The sequence below is a fragment of the Hippocampus guttulatus genome, chromosome 13, assembly GCF_054856545.1.
Source record: "Hippocampus guttulatus isolate MCC_2025c chromosome 13, RoL_Hgut_1.0, whole genome shotgun sequence".
Classification (NCBI taxonomy): domain Eukaryota; kingdom Metazoa; phylum Chordata; class Actinopteri; order Syngnathiformes; family Syngnathidae; genus Hippocampus; species Hippocampus guttulatus.
In genome coordinates, this window is record NC_141273.1 from 9200792 (window position 1) to 9215618 (window position 14827).

General features: G+C 44.2%; 1 protein-coding gene across 5 annotated transcripts in view; it reads right to left on the bottom strand.

Annotated features, from left to right (window-relative positions):
• ttll5 (tubulin tyrosine ligase-like family, member 5) overlaps window positions 1–14827 on the bottom strand; it is a 53294-nt gene that overhangs the window by 28349 nt on the left and 10118 nt on the right. For all 5 annotated transcript variants that reach the window (XR_015102657.1, XR_015102659.1, XR_015102658.1 and 2 more), the window contains exons 13-26: window positions 11146–11227; window positions 10867–10928; window positions 7414–7505; window positions 6372–6464; window positions 6175–6266; window positions 5710–5772; window positions 4992–5140; window positions 4446–4701; window positions 3655–3772; window positions 3066–3212; window positions 2890–2981; window positions 2683–2810; window positions 1881–2381; window positions 823–1010 (exon numbers count right to left, since the gene is read on the bottom strand). Coding sequence is in view for 2 of the 5 variants with exons in the window: in XM_086127118.1 (XP_085983244.1) it covers window positions 823–1010; window positions 1881–2381; window positions 2683–2810; window positions 2890–2981; window positions 3066–3212; window positions 3655–3772; window positions 4446–4701; window positions 4992–5140; window positions 5710–5772; window positions 6175–6266; window positions 6372–6464; window positions 7414–7505; window positions 10867–10928; window positions 11146–11227 (2063 nt within the window). In the remaining 3 variants the exon portion in view is untranslated. The remainder of the gene's footprint in view (window positions 1–822; window positions 1011–1880; window positions 2382–2682; window positions 2811–2889; window positions 2982–3065; window positions 3213–3654; window positions 3773–4445; window positions 4702–4991; window positions 5141–5709; window positions 5773–6174; window positions 6267–6371; window positions 6465–7413; window positions 7506–10866; window positions 10929–11145; window positions 11228–14827) is intronic.

The window sequence follows — 14827 nt, forward strand, 5'->3', positions numbered from 1 at the left end:
TGACTTATAATCTGAGCCCTTAATAAGACTCAGCGGCACACAGGTCTCCTTTGCTCTGCAAAACAAATTGCTGCCATGTCCTCGACTCACTTCTCAAAGGGAAGACAGAAAACACCTTTCAGATCGACAGAATAACGCCAAAGCGGCTTAACTGCAGCCTGTGTGGTCTTGTGTCATCCAAAGAAACTCTTGACAGAAAACATCCACCGAAGCAGACAAGCGGTAGGAGGAAGAGCAGCCGGAGGGGGTGTGAGCAACGACCGATGGGCTTAACGCACCAACCGACCAGGAAAATGGGGGAGAAGTTAGGTGAGGAGGCTGATGTGAAGCGTTGCTTCGTCACATTCCTGTATTTATAAGCATCAATTATCGCAAAATAGCAGCTTGTTGAGTATCAACAGAAATCACTCCCCCATGGTGCATCTGATAATGAGACCTCACACAGAGCAGAGACGTGATGCTCCGCTCAGCCAGTTTCAAACCCTGAACCAAAAGCCACCCCCACAAAAAGCCACAGTCGACAGTCAACCAAGAGGGAGGAAGGTGCGCTGCTCGCGGCTGCAGACCCTCCGGCTCCGACAGGTCTGCTGGAAGAGTGAGCAAACTAGATGACGCCGGTCAGCAGGGGGTCAGGAAAGAATTAAACATTGCCAAAGAGAAATATAAAAGACCTCACAGAGAGAGAACCTCCTGTAAACGGGGCACATTTGTCTTCCATCCATGAAACACTGTTTATTAACCCAACATACTGTACATTCTTATTTGAACATAGCCTAGCTCCAGGTGGGACCACTTTGTTAAGAAAGTTGCAAGTGAACTCACATGTCGTGTCAGGAGGTTGATGTGACTGGAGCCAGCAGTGTTGCGAGCAACCTGCTTGTCTGCCAGCTTCTGGAGGGCTGAGATGAAGGCCTGCTGGTTGGACTGGGCCTGGACAGTAAGAGAGTTCAACTCCCCGAAGCCTCCCTCAAAGTTTGACTTCAGCTTACTGGAACTGTACATTTTGGACACTGCAATACAGACAGAAGAAAAGTGTGAGCATGGAAGAATTGAGGAAAAGCAGGCCCTCGGTATAGCTGAAAAATGAACAAAAGCAGCTTGTGTTTGTCGGTCTGTGCACATGTTAGCAAGCGGGCTACTTTCTAGTTGACAAAGGTTGACGTAAAAATATGATCATGCGCTTTTTTTTTTGCCATTCTAGCGCAGATGGGAACACTCCTATCATGACTGAAACAGCAGAGAATACATTTCTCCAACACACAGAGAGAGAGAGAGAGAGAGAGAGAGAGAGAGAAAGAGTAGTGCAACATGTTTGTCCCTCTGTCAGCGAGAACACTTCCTGCTTAAAAAAGAAAGACACACTGTTCACTTGGAACAGACAAACTGACTACCATTTTCATTCTGGGGTTAGCTAGTTTAGAAACAGCGCCCTCCAAAAATTATTGGCACTGCTGGTTAACATTTGTTACAAGCCTTCCATTTTCATTGCAGAAGCTGAAAATTGTAGACATGGTTCAACCAGACACAAAATCAAGCACCCCCCCAAGGCCATCATAGATCCCAGACCTCAACCCCATTGAAAACCTGTGGAGTAAGCTAAAGTGGAGAGTGCAGATGAGAGGATACAGGTCGCTGGATGAGTCAGATTGTGCGAAGATGAATAGTTGAAGATCCCCCTTTCTGTCTTCTCCCATTTTGTGAAACATTAGAGGAGACGTTTAGGTGCTGTTTTGTTGGCAAGAGGGGGTTGTGCAAATAATTAACATCATTCCATGATTTGATGTAAATAAACTATCTCTTCAGATTTTTTTCTCATTGAACAAATTCACTTGAATTCACTCACTTTGGGGAAAAAAAAGCATGTGGACTGAAGCATTTACCTTGGCCTGCAGATGTTGGTCGAGAGAGCTTCTGGCTATATATGTGAAGTGCGCTGGTGATGGAAGAAGCTGCTCCGGAGCTTGACGAGAGCGCAGTGGAGGATGGGATCCTCCAGAGAAGCTGGGTTGGATGAGGGGTGTAAACAGGACCGGGTGTCTCAGTCGGGCGGAATTGAGACTTTGCCAATGATTGAGCATAGGATGGAGGTTGCGGGGGAAGTGGCGGAGGCGGAGGACGATGACGAGGCAAGGACGAAGGGCTGATGGAGTAGCTCTGTTGATTAATATGGGGGAAGTCTGAAGTCGCGGGAACGCCCGAGCAGCGTTGAGAAGAATGGACTTGTGGATGGATTTTTGCATGTCCAAATCCGGTCAGCTGGCCTTCAGACAAACAAACCGCGGGTTGACTTTCGGTGGCCTTGCTGTCTGTGTCACTGCTGACTTTTCCTGTGGAGGGCGTTGATTCTGACGAGCTGGAATCCTCTTTGGACACAGTCAGAGCTGTTCAAAAGAAGAAAGAATCCAGAGCTCCTTTATCACCAGTAAGCCATTCCATGGCTCTGACACACATTTGTTTTCTCCAAATGAGATCTACTCCTTTGAAAGTGACCCTCACTTCACCCTGGATGACTCAATCTTTTTTCCTTTATTTTGAGGAGTGGGGGGTGGGGGGGGGGGGGGTTACAGCTTGAAACAGCAAAATTTCTGTTTACTGTGCTTGAATGATTAAAATATCAAACATAAACCAGACCAAGCGTTAGAGAAGCATGAAAAAACATGGATCCGACTCGTTCACACTTGCCTGGCTCTTTGGAAGCATGTTTTTCATGAAAGGCTTTTTTAACACGCCTGACTTTTGTACCGAGGAAGACGGTGGCTGATTTATTTTTCTGTGTGTAGAACGTCAGTACTTCCTCCAGATCACTTTCACTGAAAAAAAGGGGGAGAGAGAGATGCCGATTGCAATCGCTCCACTGAACACAGCAAGAAGGCTTGCCATTTGTCTAACCTCGCAGTAGTGATGTAGTCATGAAACACACTGGCGGCAACACACTTCTCCTCTGTACTGTTCTGCTGTTTTTTCACTAGATGCGCAGTTTCCTAAGAAGATAAGGAAGTACAACAGAAAAGAAATCGTACAATGTCTTCTGTGTTTCTGTGAAATGACACTCTGAGAATAGGCACCTTTTCGTAAGACTGGATAAACTCTCCGAGTTGGTGGGACAGGATGCGTCTGCGGTCTTGGACTGGTAGCTGGTGACTGGGCAAAACCACATTAACGTCTTGCTGGAGGTTACTGGCAGCCCTTCTCAGGAAGCGAACTACAAGCTCCTGTGCGCGCGCACACACACAGTCACACACACAGTCACACACACGCAACAGATGCCAAGTATTATGAATGAGTGATGATTATAAGTATGAATACAATTCTGCTTTCACTTTCAAATCACTGTCGGGGATAGCCTTACAAATCAGACAAACATCACAAGGATGTTCCTAAAAGGTCTGAGGTTGCTGCTGATGAAGATAATGATGATACATGCCATAATTCCAGTCCAGCAACATAACTTTCCAATAAGGCAAATTTCTTGAGAGGCCCCATTTTCCTCCATGTCTTCAATTCAACCACAGCCAGGGTACAAATGAGTAATAATAAGGGGAAATCTGGCATATAATGTTGATACATCAATAGAAGACAATGTTCCATCCAGGGTACTGTATGACACTCCTGTTCATTGAGACTCCACTACTGAGATGTTTGGGATTGTTGTACCATTTGGTCATTGTCCTTGTCTGCCCAAGCTGGAATGCCTTTGACCCTGCTCTCTGCCAAAAGTCTTTGTTGAACCCGCTGTAGGTAACAGGAAAAGGTCATCCGGGCCTGCACTTTACTGGGGAGGAGACAAAAGATAGAAAGAAATTGCATTTTAGCATTAAAACCTGTTGAGTTTCCAACAAGATTTTGTCAATCGGGTGAAATCTGACCCAGCTATCGGATCAAATGTACAGTAATATTGCGTAATTAAAACAACATAATGGGACCTCATGTGGTGCCGTACCAATATGCTCTCAGGTTAAACAAGTAAAATAAAACAAAGACAGTGAAATGTTATGTCTGAAATTCATACCTTCATTGTTGTAAGCTTTTAGGGATCAAAAAAAGTGGGTATCAATTGTTCATACATATACGTACAGGTACATACACATACTGTAGATAGATAGATACACACACAATTTTTTTTAAATCTGCAGATTAATCAATTATAGTTTTTTTTTCTGCCAAATATCAGAATCGGCATCAGCCTCCAAAGATCCGCATCAAACAGGCAGTAAGTGGACACTCGACATTAGTGGTGTCACCAACTCTCTTTTCCTGTGGTGCGACAAAAATAGCCCCATCAAAACATAAGCCTGCAGGTAAATATCGCTGCAATTTATGGCTCCTCTCCTTTGGTGGGAGCAAACGTGCCCTTCAAGTCAAATTTGCAAGGAGGCTAGCGTGAGAAAATAAAGTGAGGGAGCATGATGAAGGAGTGTGAGCAGCCGCCTGGAACACACACTGACCTGATGTCCCACCCCTGCTGGAGGAAGTGAAGCAGGTTGACACGGGGCCTGCTGTTGCGTGCTGCTGCCTGCGAGCTGGATCGAGTGTCGCCGTGAGAGCTCTGCGCCGGTGAAGCCACTTGTTTTCTTTGCTCTGCTACCAAAACCTTCTGTGAGACTGGCTTGAGAATATGTTTCGTCTCCTCTCTTTTCTCCCCTATGCAGTCCTCTCCCACCAGGCTACTGCTCTCCATCAGGGAGGCCTTGGATTCCTTCCCTGAGGTATGCAACATTGCAAGGGGAAGACATATGTCAGTTGCATCACCAAACATTTGACGAAAATACACACGCACACACACGTGCGCGCGCGCACACACACACACACACACAGCACACTCAAAATAGGCTTTTTGTTTTTGCTGCAATGACATCAACTCATACAGAGCCACATTTGGCTAACCTTCGTGTGACACATGGGAATTTTTTTTTTTTTTGGAACCAAAAGTGCACTCCAGCCCACAGTTAGAGTTCAGTTTGCCGAGCTGAAGTAGCATACATCAGGCCTACCCCATTTTTTCTTTCCAGCAGCAGAGCGATGACTCAGGTGGTGCCGTCTCCTCTTACGAGCCTCCAGAGACGGCAGCTTCCTCTCATACTGGACGGCGTGGTAGCCATCAAGTGTGTCCATCTGCAGCTGCGCATTCCCGCATGCATTCCTTTGAGACAGAAGAAGACATGTCAACACAACCGTGGTGACAACAAAAATACCAATGATTTATATGGAAATTAGCATTTCCAAAAAGACGTTGCAGAGCAAACTCTGAGAAAGATTAGTAAATTTGAGTCGTTTTTCCAGATGTTGACATGACTGACAGTGATGGTCCAAAGGAGAAAGGATAAATGTTAAATACCAGTCACCGAGGCATTAAAGCATTGAACGACCTCAAAAGGGAGACTCTTCCATGTGATGTCTGTTACAATCTTGAGAGGCTGCCAATAAGTTAACGCCGTACCAACAACAAAGGCCACTGATTGAAAGAATGTCTGCATTTTCGCAACACGTATTAATAGACGTTGTTCTACAGTCTCTCTCTTTCCCCGTCCCCAACTGATGCCACATAGACAGTGGGCACACTGGAAAAGTTGAGCGCACATCCTCTTCTCAGCTGTTCCTCTCACCTACCCAAGTGAAAGACAAAACAAACTCCATGCTGGAATCCAACTGCTTCCATAAACTGAAGGAGAGATCCAGCCCCCTGATCCTGACCACAATGGAAATGCTTACCTTCCATGGAAAAGTCTGTTTGCCAACATTGAGTTCAATGATGTCTTAGACTCCAGATATCCACTAAGAAATGGGAGATAATAGGCAAAATCAGAATGATCATAAAGGCAAATGAGCTTCAATAGGGTCAAAGGAGGGAAGCAGAAGAGGTTGCAAAACACATGTAGTGAAATAGCCGTGTATCTAATCAAGAGGTAAATCCTCAGATGGCAATATAACTGTTAGCCTAAAAAAGATTTCCTCTTCTAATAAAGGCTTTGATGGCATTTTAACATAAAGGAGTGGCTTGGGGGAGGGGAAGGGGGGTGTACCTTTTTAAATATGTTGCAAGGTCTACTTTAAGGCAGTAATTTGAGCCTACTCATCTGAAGAAAGTATAATAACGGGTAACATAATGGACAGATGGGGATGTTGGAATTATAAATAATCAGGCTTCCCCCTACCCCCCATCTTGGCTCATCTTACCCATAGAGCTCCCACGTGTCTTCAGTGGGGAATATTCGAATGAAACCTCCTCTCCTCTCATATTCCTCCCTTGTCCTCCTCAGGACTTTGATCTACCACAGTGAAACGAAACAAAACACATGTTTTAAGACATGCAGGTCTTCCGAAAATGCTGCCTGAACATAAAGCGTAACACACGGCACACGACAGGGCTGTACCTGCTCAGCAGTCAAGCTCAGAACGTCGTCTCCTTCTGGATTGTTTTTACACTCCACTGTTTCACTGTTAATGGCTGCTGGGGACCTCTGCCACTACACAACCGAGGGACGAGGACACATCAACAATAACAATATCAACCATGTGCGGTATTGCAAACTAACACAAATACATTCTACACATCTCCATATAAAGGCAGTTTTTTCCTCCCGCACTTTTGTTGCCTTCTCTTAACATGTACGACCAAGCAGTGATTGACAACTTTGGCAAAGAGGTTGGAGTGGAGATCAGGACAGCGGAACAGCGCCCCAAAGGATCGCATTCAGAGAATGTCATCTAAATAGCAACAGGATTACTTTTAATTCATCTGACGTGACTAGGGGGAGGATGCAAAGGCAGCCAAGAAGTGAAAGGGCCTCAGCGCTCAATAAAAGGATCAACTGTTGCTCCAGTCAAAGTAAAGGAGGACGACAGGTTCGCTCAAGGCGGTCAGAGGTTGTTGAAGACCTCTGACCGCCTTGAGCGAAGTCTGAGTTACAATCAGGCTTTTGGGTTTGTCACAGTAAGTCTATAAAGAAAAGTTCAAAGCTTTTTAGCCAAGTGGTAGGTTGTTGTATTTCAAACATTGACTTATGCTGGCCACTTTGCTAATGTAATGAGAAATCTCCTAAAATGCTGCATTAGAAAGCCATGCAGGCCATTTACCTGTCACAGTGAATAACAGTAAAAGAAACATAATCAAATCAGGAAAAGGGCAAATGCAATTTCTTACCGGTAAGGCAGGAAATGTCAGGGAATTGCAAAGGGATGGAAGTAAAAGGGAACTAATATGGATGGGGGAGGAAAAGAAAATGTAAAGTGGCTGCGGGTGCAGTAAAAGCAACAGGTGGACAAAGTCAGCCATGACCTTCACATTTCATCATGGCACCACGAAACACTCGCACTCACAGGAATAAAGTGCACGCGATGCTTGACATGACTGGTGAAAGTGGGAGTATGACTCAGTGCGCTTCTGCGGCGCTGGGTTGAAATGGGACTCGGTACCTGTGTTCGTTGGGCAGGTTGCTTAAGGCCGGGGTCCAGGATGACTCGCTCCGAGCGCGGCTTCCTCATCAGGGGGTCCTGACACACCAAGCCTTTAGTGATAAAAAGGGCTGTTACATAACAATGACATTGTTTCTCAACTATTTGATTTGTGCTTTACTTCATATTGGCTTTGATCTTTGCTACTAGGACACAATCAAAACACAGTTTGCTACAGTACATACAACAACAGTAAATCTTCAACAGTAAATCTTCAGAGAAAAGAGATTCTCTTCTGCTACTATGTTGATAATATGATAGAGACCAACCATTTTGAAACGGAGAGCTTCTTCTTATGTACAGAATATTGTGAAGGGCGACTAGTTGGAAGCGCACTTCTGAAATATCAAATTTGTATACATTATTTTGATGTGGTTGCACTTCCTAACTTGTCTCCACCAACGCTGAGGTTTAGTCATGCACTACAATACAAACAAATGAACTACACTATTTTTCTTTGAAATGTTGACATTTCGGCGGCCCGGTAGTCCAGTGGTTAGCACGTCGGCTTCACAGTGCAGAGGTACCGGGTTCGATTCCAGCTCCGGCCTCCCTGTGTGGAGTTTGCATGTTCTCCCCGGGCCTGCGTGGGTTTTCTCCGGGTATTCCGGTTTCCTCCCACATTCCAAAAACATGCATGGCAGGCTGGTTGGATGCTCTAAATTGTCCCTAGGTGTGAGTGTGGGCGTGGATGGTTGTTCGTCTCTGTGTGCCCTGCGATTGGCTGGCAACTGATTCAGGGTGTCCCCCGCCTACTGCCCGGAGACGGCTGGGATAGGCTCCAGCACCCCCGGCGACCCTAGTGAGGATCAAGCGGTTCGGAAAATGGATGGATGGATGTTGACATTTCAAAACGCACTACTACACCACTGAAAGTGTGGTTGAATAGATGAATGGAAAAAAAATAAAGTTAGATGCAGCTCATTGGGATTTTATTTTAGAACAGCAACATACAAAAATAGATGCATCGCAGTCGTGAGCAGGCCAGTGGGCTACTCATGTGGTACTCGAGGGCTATTCAACAGCTATTCTACTCCTCCTGATAGAAGGTGCCGAGTCGTGCTGCGAAAATGCGCAGCCAATCAGCTCGCGGGATAAATTCACTTGTGCTGTCGTTGGTCGATGTCGCGCCGGGAACCAATCATGCGCATTGAATGAGTGCCAGTTGCGTATACCGTACAGTACAGGCATGTACAAAATCTCGGAGTCATTCGGCATTTAATTTTATTTATTTTTATGAACACAGCATTTTGAAAAACAAAATGCGATGCACTGAATCCGCGATAAATGAACCGCGATGTAGCGAGGGATCATTGTATTCGGGGCCTTCCTCAAAGGACGGCCCTTTGCAATTCTCAGGATTAAAGTTATAAGACACAAAACCCTCCACTCTCCAAGCCAATTCGTTGTGTACTTGAAGCACTACTGGTAAAACAAACAAACAAAAAATTATAGTAGGGAATTGCATGCAGACAACATTCAATTCATTGACAACTGAGATCCAGCACAAGAGTTGTCTGAAAAATGCTGCCTTCACAAAGAACAGTACTAAGTTCCCACATACCGCACAACATATGTACAATATTGAGTAAGCGTGCGAAAATGGTACTCACTTGTGCTGTAGTCACGAGCTACTCTGTAAACCAGCAGAGTGCAACTCAGCTTTTGGCTAGCGCTGGTCATTGCTCGCAATAAGCTTTTGGCAGTGTGTCAAACTTCTTTGAAACTGTGTTTTAAAATGTAACAAACTCTATGTGTATTTTCTGAGGCCCTTTCTAAATGGAAAAAAACCCAAACATTATTCTTCTTAACTTCTATAAAATGGGTCGTGACTTTGCCACAACAGGAACATGCGGGTCCCAGGGTGACAACAGCGGAGGGAGGACCATTGCTTTAACGTGTCCAACAAAACCATGATTAGTCCAACACATTTAGGTGTCATCGTGCTGCCAGCTACACAAAGGCAGAGTATTAATGCTAATGGAATGTAGTTACTAATTATACGTCTGAGGGGTAACCCGAGTATGTATTTTCAGACAGAATTGATTGGGATTTTTTGGTACGTACATAATAGACGTGTTATGTTTTACAAGCCACTACTGATTTTCACTTGGCTTGGTGAAACGTCTCATTCCGAAAACAAGAGACAAGATGATTCCATCCTTTCATTAATGACCCGATTTCATTGCTTGAAGGCACGGCACCGTTGACTCATACTTTTGTATCGGAATGCACAAGCGCAAAGGCATTTTTCTCTCGAATACGATTAGGAGAGAACCACAGACGTATTAAACGGGTTTGATTGACACATACTAATAGGTAGGCTCTCCGTGCCCTGCTTTGGCTGGAATCAACAACATTCTCTAAAATTACGATAATGAGCTTTCAGATTGTCTGTGTCTGCATGGGTTGTGGATGGAAAAATAAAATAAAATACAAACTCACGCACTGTCAATTATTAGGGGAGGAGAACTCTTGTTCAAACACATTCATACCTTGTTTACGCCACTTCGGGCTACTATTTGTTATGTCTACATGCTGAGGATTCATTTTGTTCTATTTTTAGGCAAATCCAGCTTGTCAGGACACACGATAGCGAGACGATCTGTGCACGACACACCACAAACGTACTGTAATTATCAGCAGTTAACGATGTTGGTTAGCAAATGGTCAGAAATGCGTCAGTGTATGTAAGATATTGCAGTTGTATTTCATTAAAAAGAAAACGGTGCATACCGTAAACAACAAACACTCAATGACAAGCATCGCACCATGACTTCATCTCACAGCGGATCAACATCAATTTGATAGATTGGCACTTTTTACAGCCAATTCATCCAAGTGTCTCCACTGACACTGGCGCCTCAGTGAAGCTAATACTTGTGGTTTTGAGCGAAAGCGTCTCGAGAACGATGGATTGATTTCCATGAAATCGCCGCTTGTCTTACTGAGAGTGACTTATCATCAAGTCATGATCTTTATTTGTGATCTCTTGACGTGTTTGCTGGCAAGATTTTTGGTTCCAGGCCACAAAATTGACAACATACCCATCACCGCAGCTGTACTTTGTGTTCTGTGCTGTTTAGCAAATACAAACGGCCAGGATGAAGCTTCTTGAACAGATGAGGTTGTATTACAAGCTGTGCAAATGGAATGCGATCAATCACCAACGATCAACACAATCGCAAGTGTAATGTTTTTGCTTACTCGATACTCAAATAAGATAATTTGTGCAATCAACAAGCTCTCACGCGAATGCCCTGTAGTAAGATATCATTAAATTCGAGCTCAAGTCGCACAACAACGTCTCCTCCAGTTGCATGGCATATAACATGCCATGAACGTTCGTCAGAAGAATAAACACAAGGAATCAGTTACATTTAAAATTTTAAAACTGGTTTCGAGTGCACTGACCCACAAGCGAGAGCATGTCTGCAATCATGCTGGCCTTTATCTTCAAATCCAAGGGGGCATCACTGCAAGTAAAAGCAAGTTACGCAATTCAATGAAGATCAAGTGCAAAATCAAGGTGTCATATTTTAGCGAAATAACGGTACACTTCCATGACTCACAAATACAATGACCGCAATATTTTTGTTGAAAATTCCCAAAATTTTCGTTTGTGCGTGTTTGTAAAACAAATCCCACTCAAACAATAAGTTCAAGGCGCACACTTTGGAAAGTGTCACTCACCAAGCCAAGGATGGAGAAAGGTTCACCTCCAACAGCCACGGTTTCAGGTTGGCGTCGATGAGCACATCAAATCCGTAAAGTTCTACAAAGAGAAAGTCGTAACGAATCAAAAGCTTTTCCCCACACCCTTGGAAAGTCAGCAAAAGCAAGGCCCGATCGCCGCAAATAAAATCGGAGGAGTATCAAAGTCGCGAGCGTTTCCAGAGGTTTATCAGAGCCCCATTATGTGGCATTTGGCAACATGGCCAATGTGCCTCTGCTATGGATTACGTGCACGTTATAGACTCAGTCACTCAAAAGAAAACACTCATCCAGCGCTGCTACTGAGGGCTTGGCGCTACGACGTGGACTAAGTGCATACACATTTCATCGGTCGTTAAATGCTTATGTAAGGCAGGGGATCAAAAACAAACCGTGGTCATGAGCAGTTTTGTAGATACAGTCAAAAAATGTCCTCATAGCTGGGAACAATATGCCCGTCTACATCTTGTCAGAACTCGTTAACAAGAAGAGCAGCGCCCAAGAGGAGCTTGCCCCCTCATCATTAAATTTACTATCTTGTCCATCTGGGGAGAGACAGTTTTCCCTCTTGTTTCCCACACTGATACTCGCTGTCGTGTCAGTGTCCCCCTTAGTATACGTATCACTTATTAAACATGTGTGGAGCGCTCTGGGGAGTGTCACAGTGGACCCAACTGAAACAGTGCAGGGAAAACACACGATTCTACAAAGCTCGGCTGAAATTTAAGAGAAAGGGAAAGAAAAAAAAAAAGACATTAATGGAACTTCAAAAGAACAGACTGTGTTGAGAACAGACTCGGGGAGATGGAGGTTTCAAGGCCGCCACAACTTGTGCTGTTTGTTCAAGCATCTCAGCTCAGTGCCAGTGTTAAACACACCAGAGACTGCGGGACAGCGAATGATGACTTGTACTTCATAATAGAAGTCAGAGCAGTTTTCGTGAACAGGTTTAGTTGCTTTTTTTTTTTTTTTAAATGAGTTGAAAAAGCCTTGCCAATATACAATGGAAAACATCTGTAAGGTCACTGAACCACTTGATGACTCTTAAGTGTTTCAATCAAAACACCTCGGACCTCTCCAGTAGAAAATAACGGTCTTATGTTTTTTTATTTTATTTATTTATTGATTGATACATATATTTTTGGGTGGTGGAGTGGGGGCGGCAATATATTAATGCCTATGAGTTTGCTGCAATCATCACATCACAAAGCTTGGGATGGCATTTCATCCCGTTAGGAATTCTCCAGAGACTTGATGACGGGTAAATGTAGCTCACTGCTGCACAACTCCTCCGGGCATCATCGGTCTTAGCAATGCAACGCTGGCATCAAAGCCAAAGTTCAGAGAGCAATCTCCCCATAAGCAAGAGATTTATCATTCATTCTCCCCTCTGTCCATTTCGACTTAAACTGCTCCACTACTTTTCTCACTGTGCCATCTCTATTCATGATATTAAACTGGTTGTATATGAAATACGTGGCAGAATCACAAGGCTGAAACTTTTAGAACAAAATATTTTATATTTGTGATAGAACAGAACACATTTTGCCATCTTTCCTCAAAGCCAAAATCTGCACAAGTTGAGTTTTTTTAAACATCTGTGGACGGACAAGACCCCACTACTTTGCACAGGCAGGATTTTCTTTTCCACTTAGCAGGTTTATTCCTTTTTCTTTCTCTTTTAAAGTTTTAAACACACAGATTAAAAAGAGTGGGTGTGTGCCCCAAGGGCACCACGTATTAGTCTTGGGGAGCAGACTATTGGTTGACTGTTTTGAGAGCCTGGAGAGCCTCATTGGTGGCACCACAACAACAAGGGGAAAATGGGGAGGTGTTAAACCACCTCACAGCCCCCGACATGCTGACTCCATGTGCCGCGCATTTTTCCCCCCAATTAGGAGCAGACGCCACGCCTGCGTGACCCACGAGCCCGCTGAGCTACTCACAGCCAAACACGTCGATTCTGCGGCTGTTAAACGGCCCTGCGTCAAGCGCCACAGACAAGGAGAGGAGAGGCGGCGAACACCCGCAACAGGCCCGTTATAGAGGGAGGGAAAAGAGACAACCGCGATAGAGAAAAGGGGATGATGAAGAGCTTTTTTATTATTATTATTATTGGATAGGCACTGTTGGAAACTTTACCACAAGAGACAAAACAGCCCCCCCTCCCCCGAAACAAAAAAAAAAAAGAATCCCCACCCCTGGCTGTGCAGCCACAATCAGAACCACAATAAAACAAAGCATCTTCTTCACTGAAGTAGTCTTGCATCACCATGTGATAAACGATTGCTGCTTTCTCATGAAAGGACTGTCAAAGTTTAAATTAACAGCCGTCGGCCACATTAGGATAGTTCTGGTCTGATCTTGGTCAGCGTTCGTGTCATCACAGCCAAGAAAACGTGGGAGTGTCTGACCAATGTAAAACCAAGAGACAGGCGATCCGACCACACTAGGCACTTAATGAGGGACGCTCGGTGGAACACAGGGCCAGTAAGTGGAATGTTTTGTGTGTAACAAAATAGGCCTTTGGCTTGGCTAATCAGATCTTAGTCAAAACATCTCGTAATCAGCATCCCTAAAAAAAAAAGGCTGTCCATTAATCACACAGCAGTGGCGAGGAGCATCATGGGTGGCATTTTCCACTCGCCACTGACACACATGTCCCACACGCACGCAATTCTTAGCGATGTCAAACGAAAAACCTGTTGTTTTTATTTCGGCCCACATGAAACACTCTAGCGCTATAAAAAGATTTTGTTCCAGAATTTCCTCCCAGATACACAGTACCAATTGAGCAAGGGGAAGAAATCCTTTTTCAAAACAGTAAACATTGCATTGAAGCCATTAATAGACATTAAAATGTCAGGAAGCAATTTGTAATAAATTAATATTACAATGTTCTTCATAGTCTTGCATGGCTCTGTTCCAGACAAGCCAGGGAGTGTGTTAAAAAAAATGAACACCAAGTGCTTGTACAAGAACCTCCATTGCCTGCCTGCACACATTTGTATGCATGCATTTGCTGCCATTTGCTCTGATGCTTCAAAGCATATTGCAGCTGTCAGTTCAAAGATGAATGCTCGCGGGGGCTGCCAAGGTAGAAAGTTAAGAGAATGTAGAAGGCTTTTTTGACTGAAAGATTGTCTTGGAGAATAGAATTTCTCAAACACAAGAGCCGACCAGTGTTTTTCAGTCTGGAGCAGAAAGGTTGAGTGAACACTTGCACACGAGTGTCCATGGCTTTCAATCTATACTGTACTTTCTCTGCATCTGTCAAACAGCAAATAATCTGTGATGTCTCAAACATCATTCGTTACTTTACCGTACGTCACGGATGGGCCACTGGCAATACGCAGGCCGCATGCAGCCCAAAACTACACTCCGGGTGGCAACTTGATGAATTGTTTCCGCCCCCAAAAAATCGATTTCATTTTTTTCCCCAACAAAGGCCCAAAAATTCTAAGAAAACCACAGAATATATTTTTCCTTCCAAAAAAAAAGGGAGATATTGTGGAAATAATTGCGGTAAAAATGAGAAAAAAAAATTGAAGAAAAGAAAAAGAAAAAAGTGCCCAACCTGCAAATATCTAGGGATTGGTTGTAGTTTATAAGATGTTAATATAATTAATCACCACTAGAGGGCAGACCTAATTTAGTAACA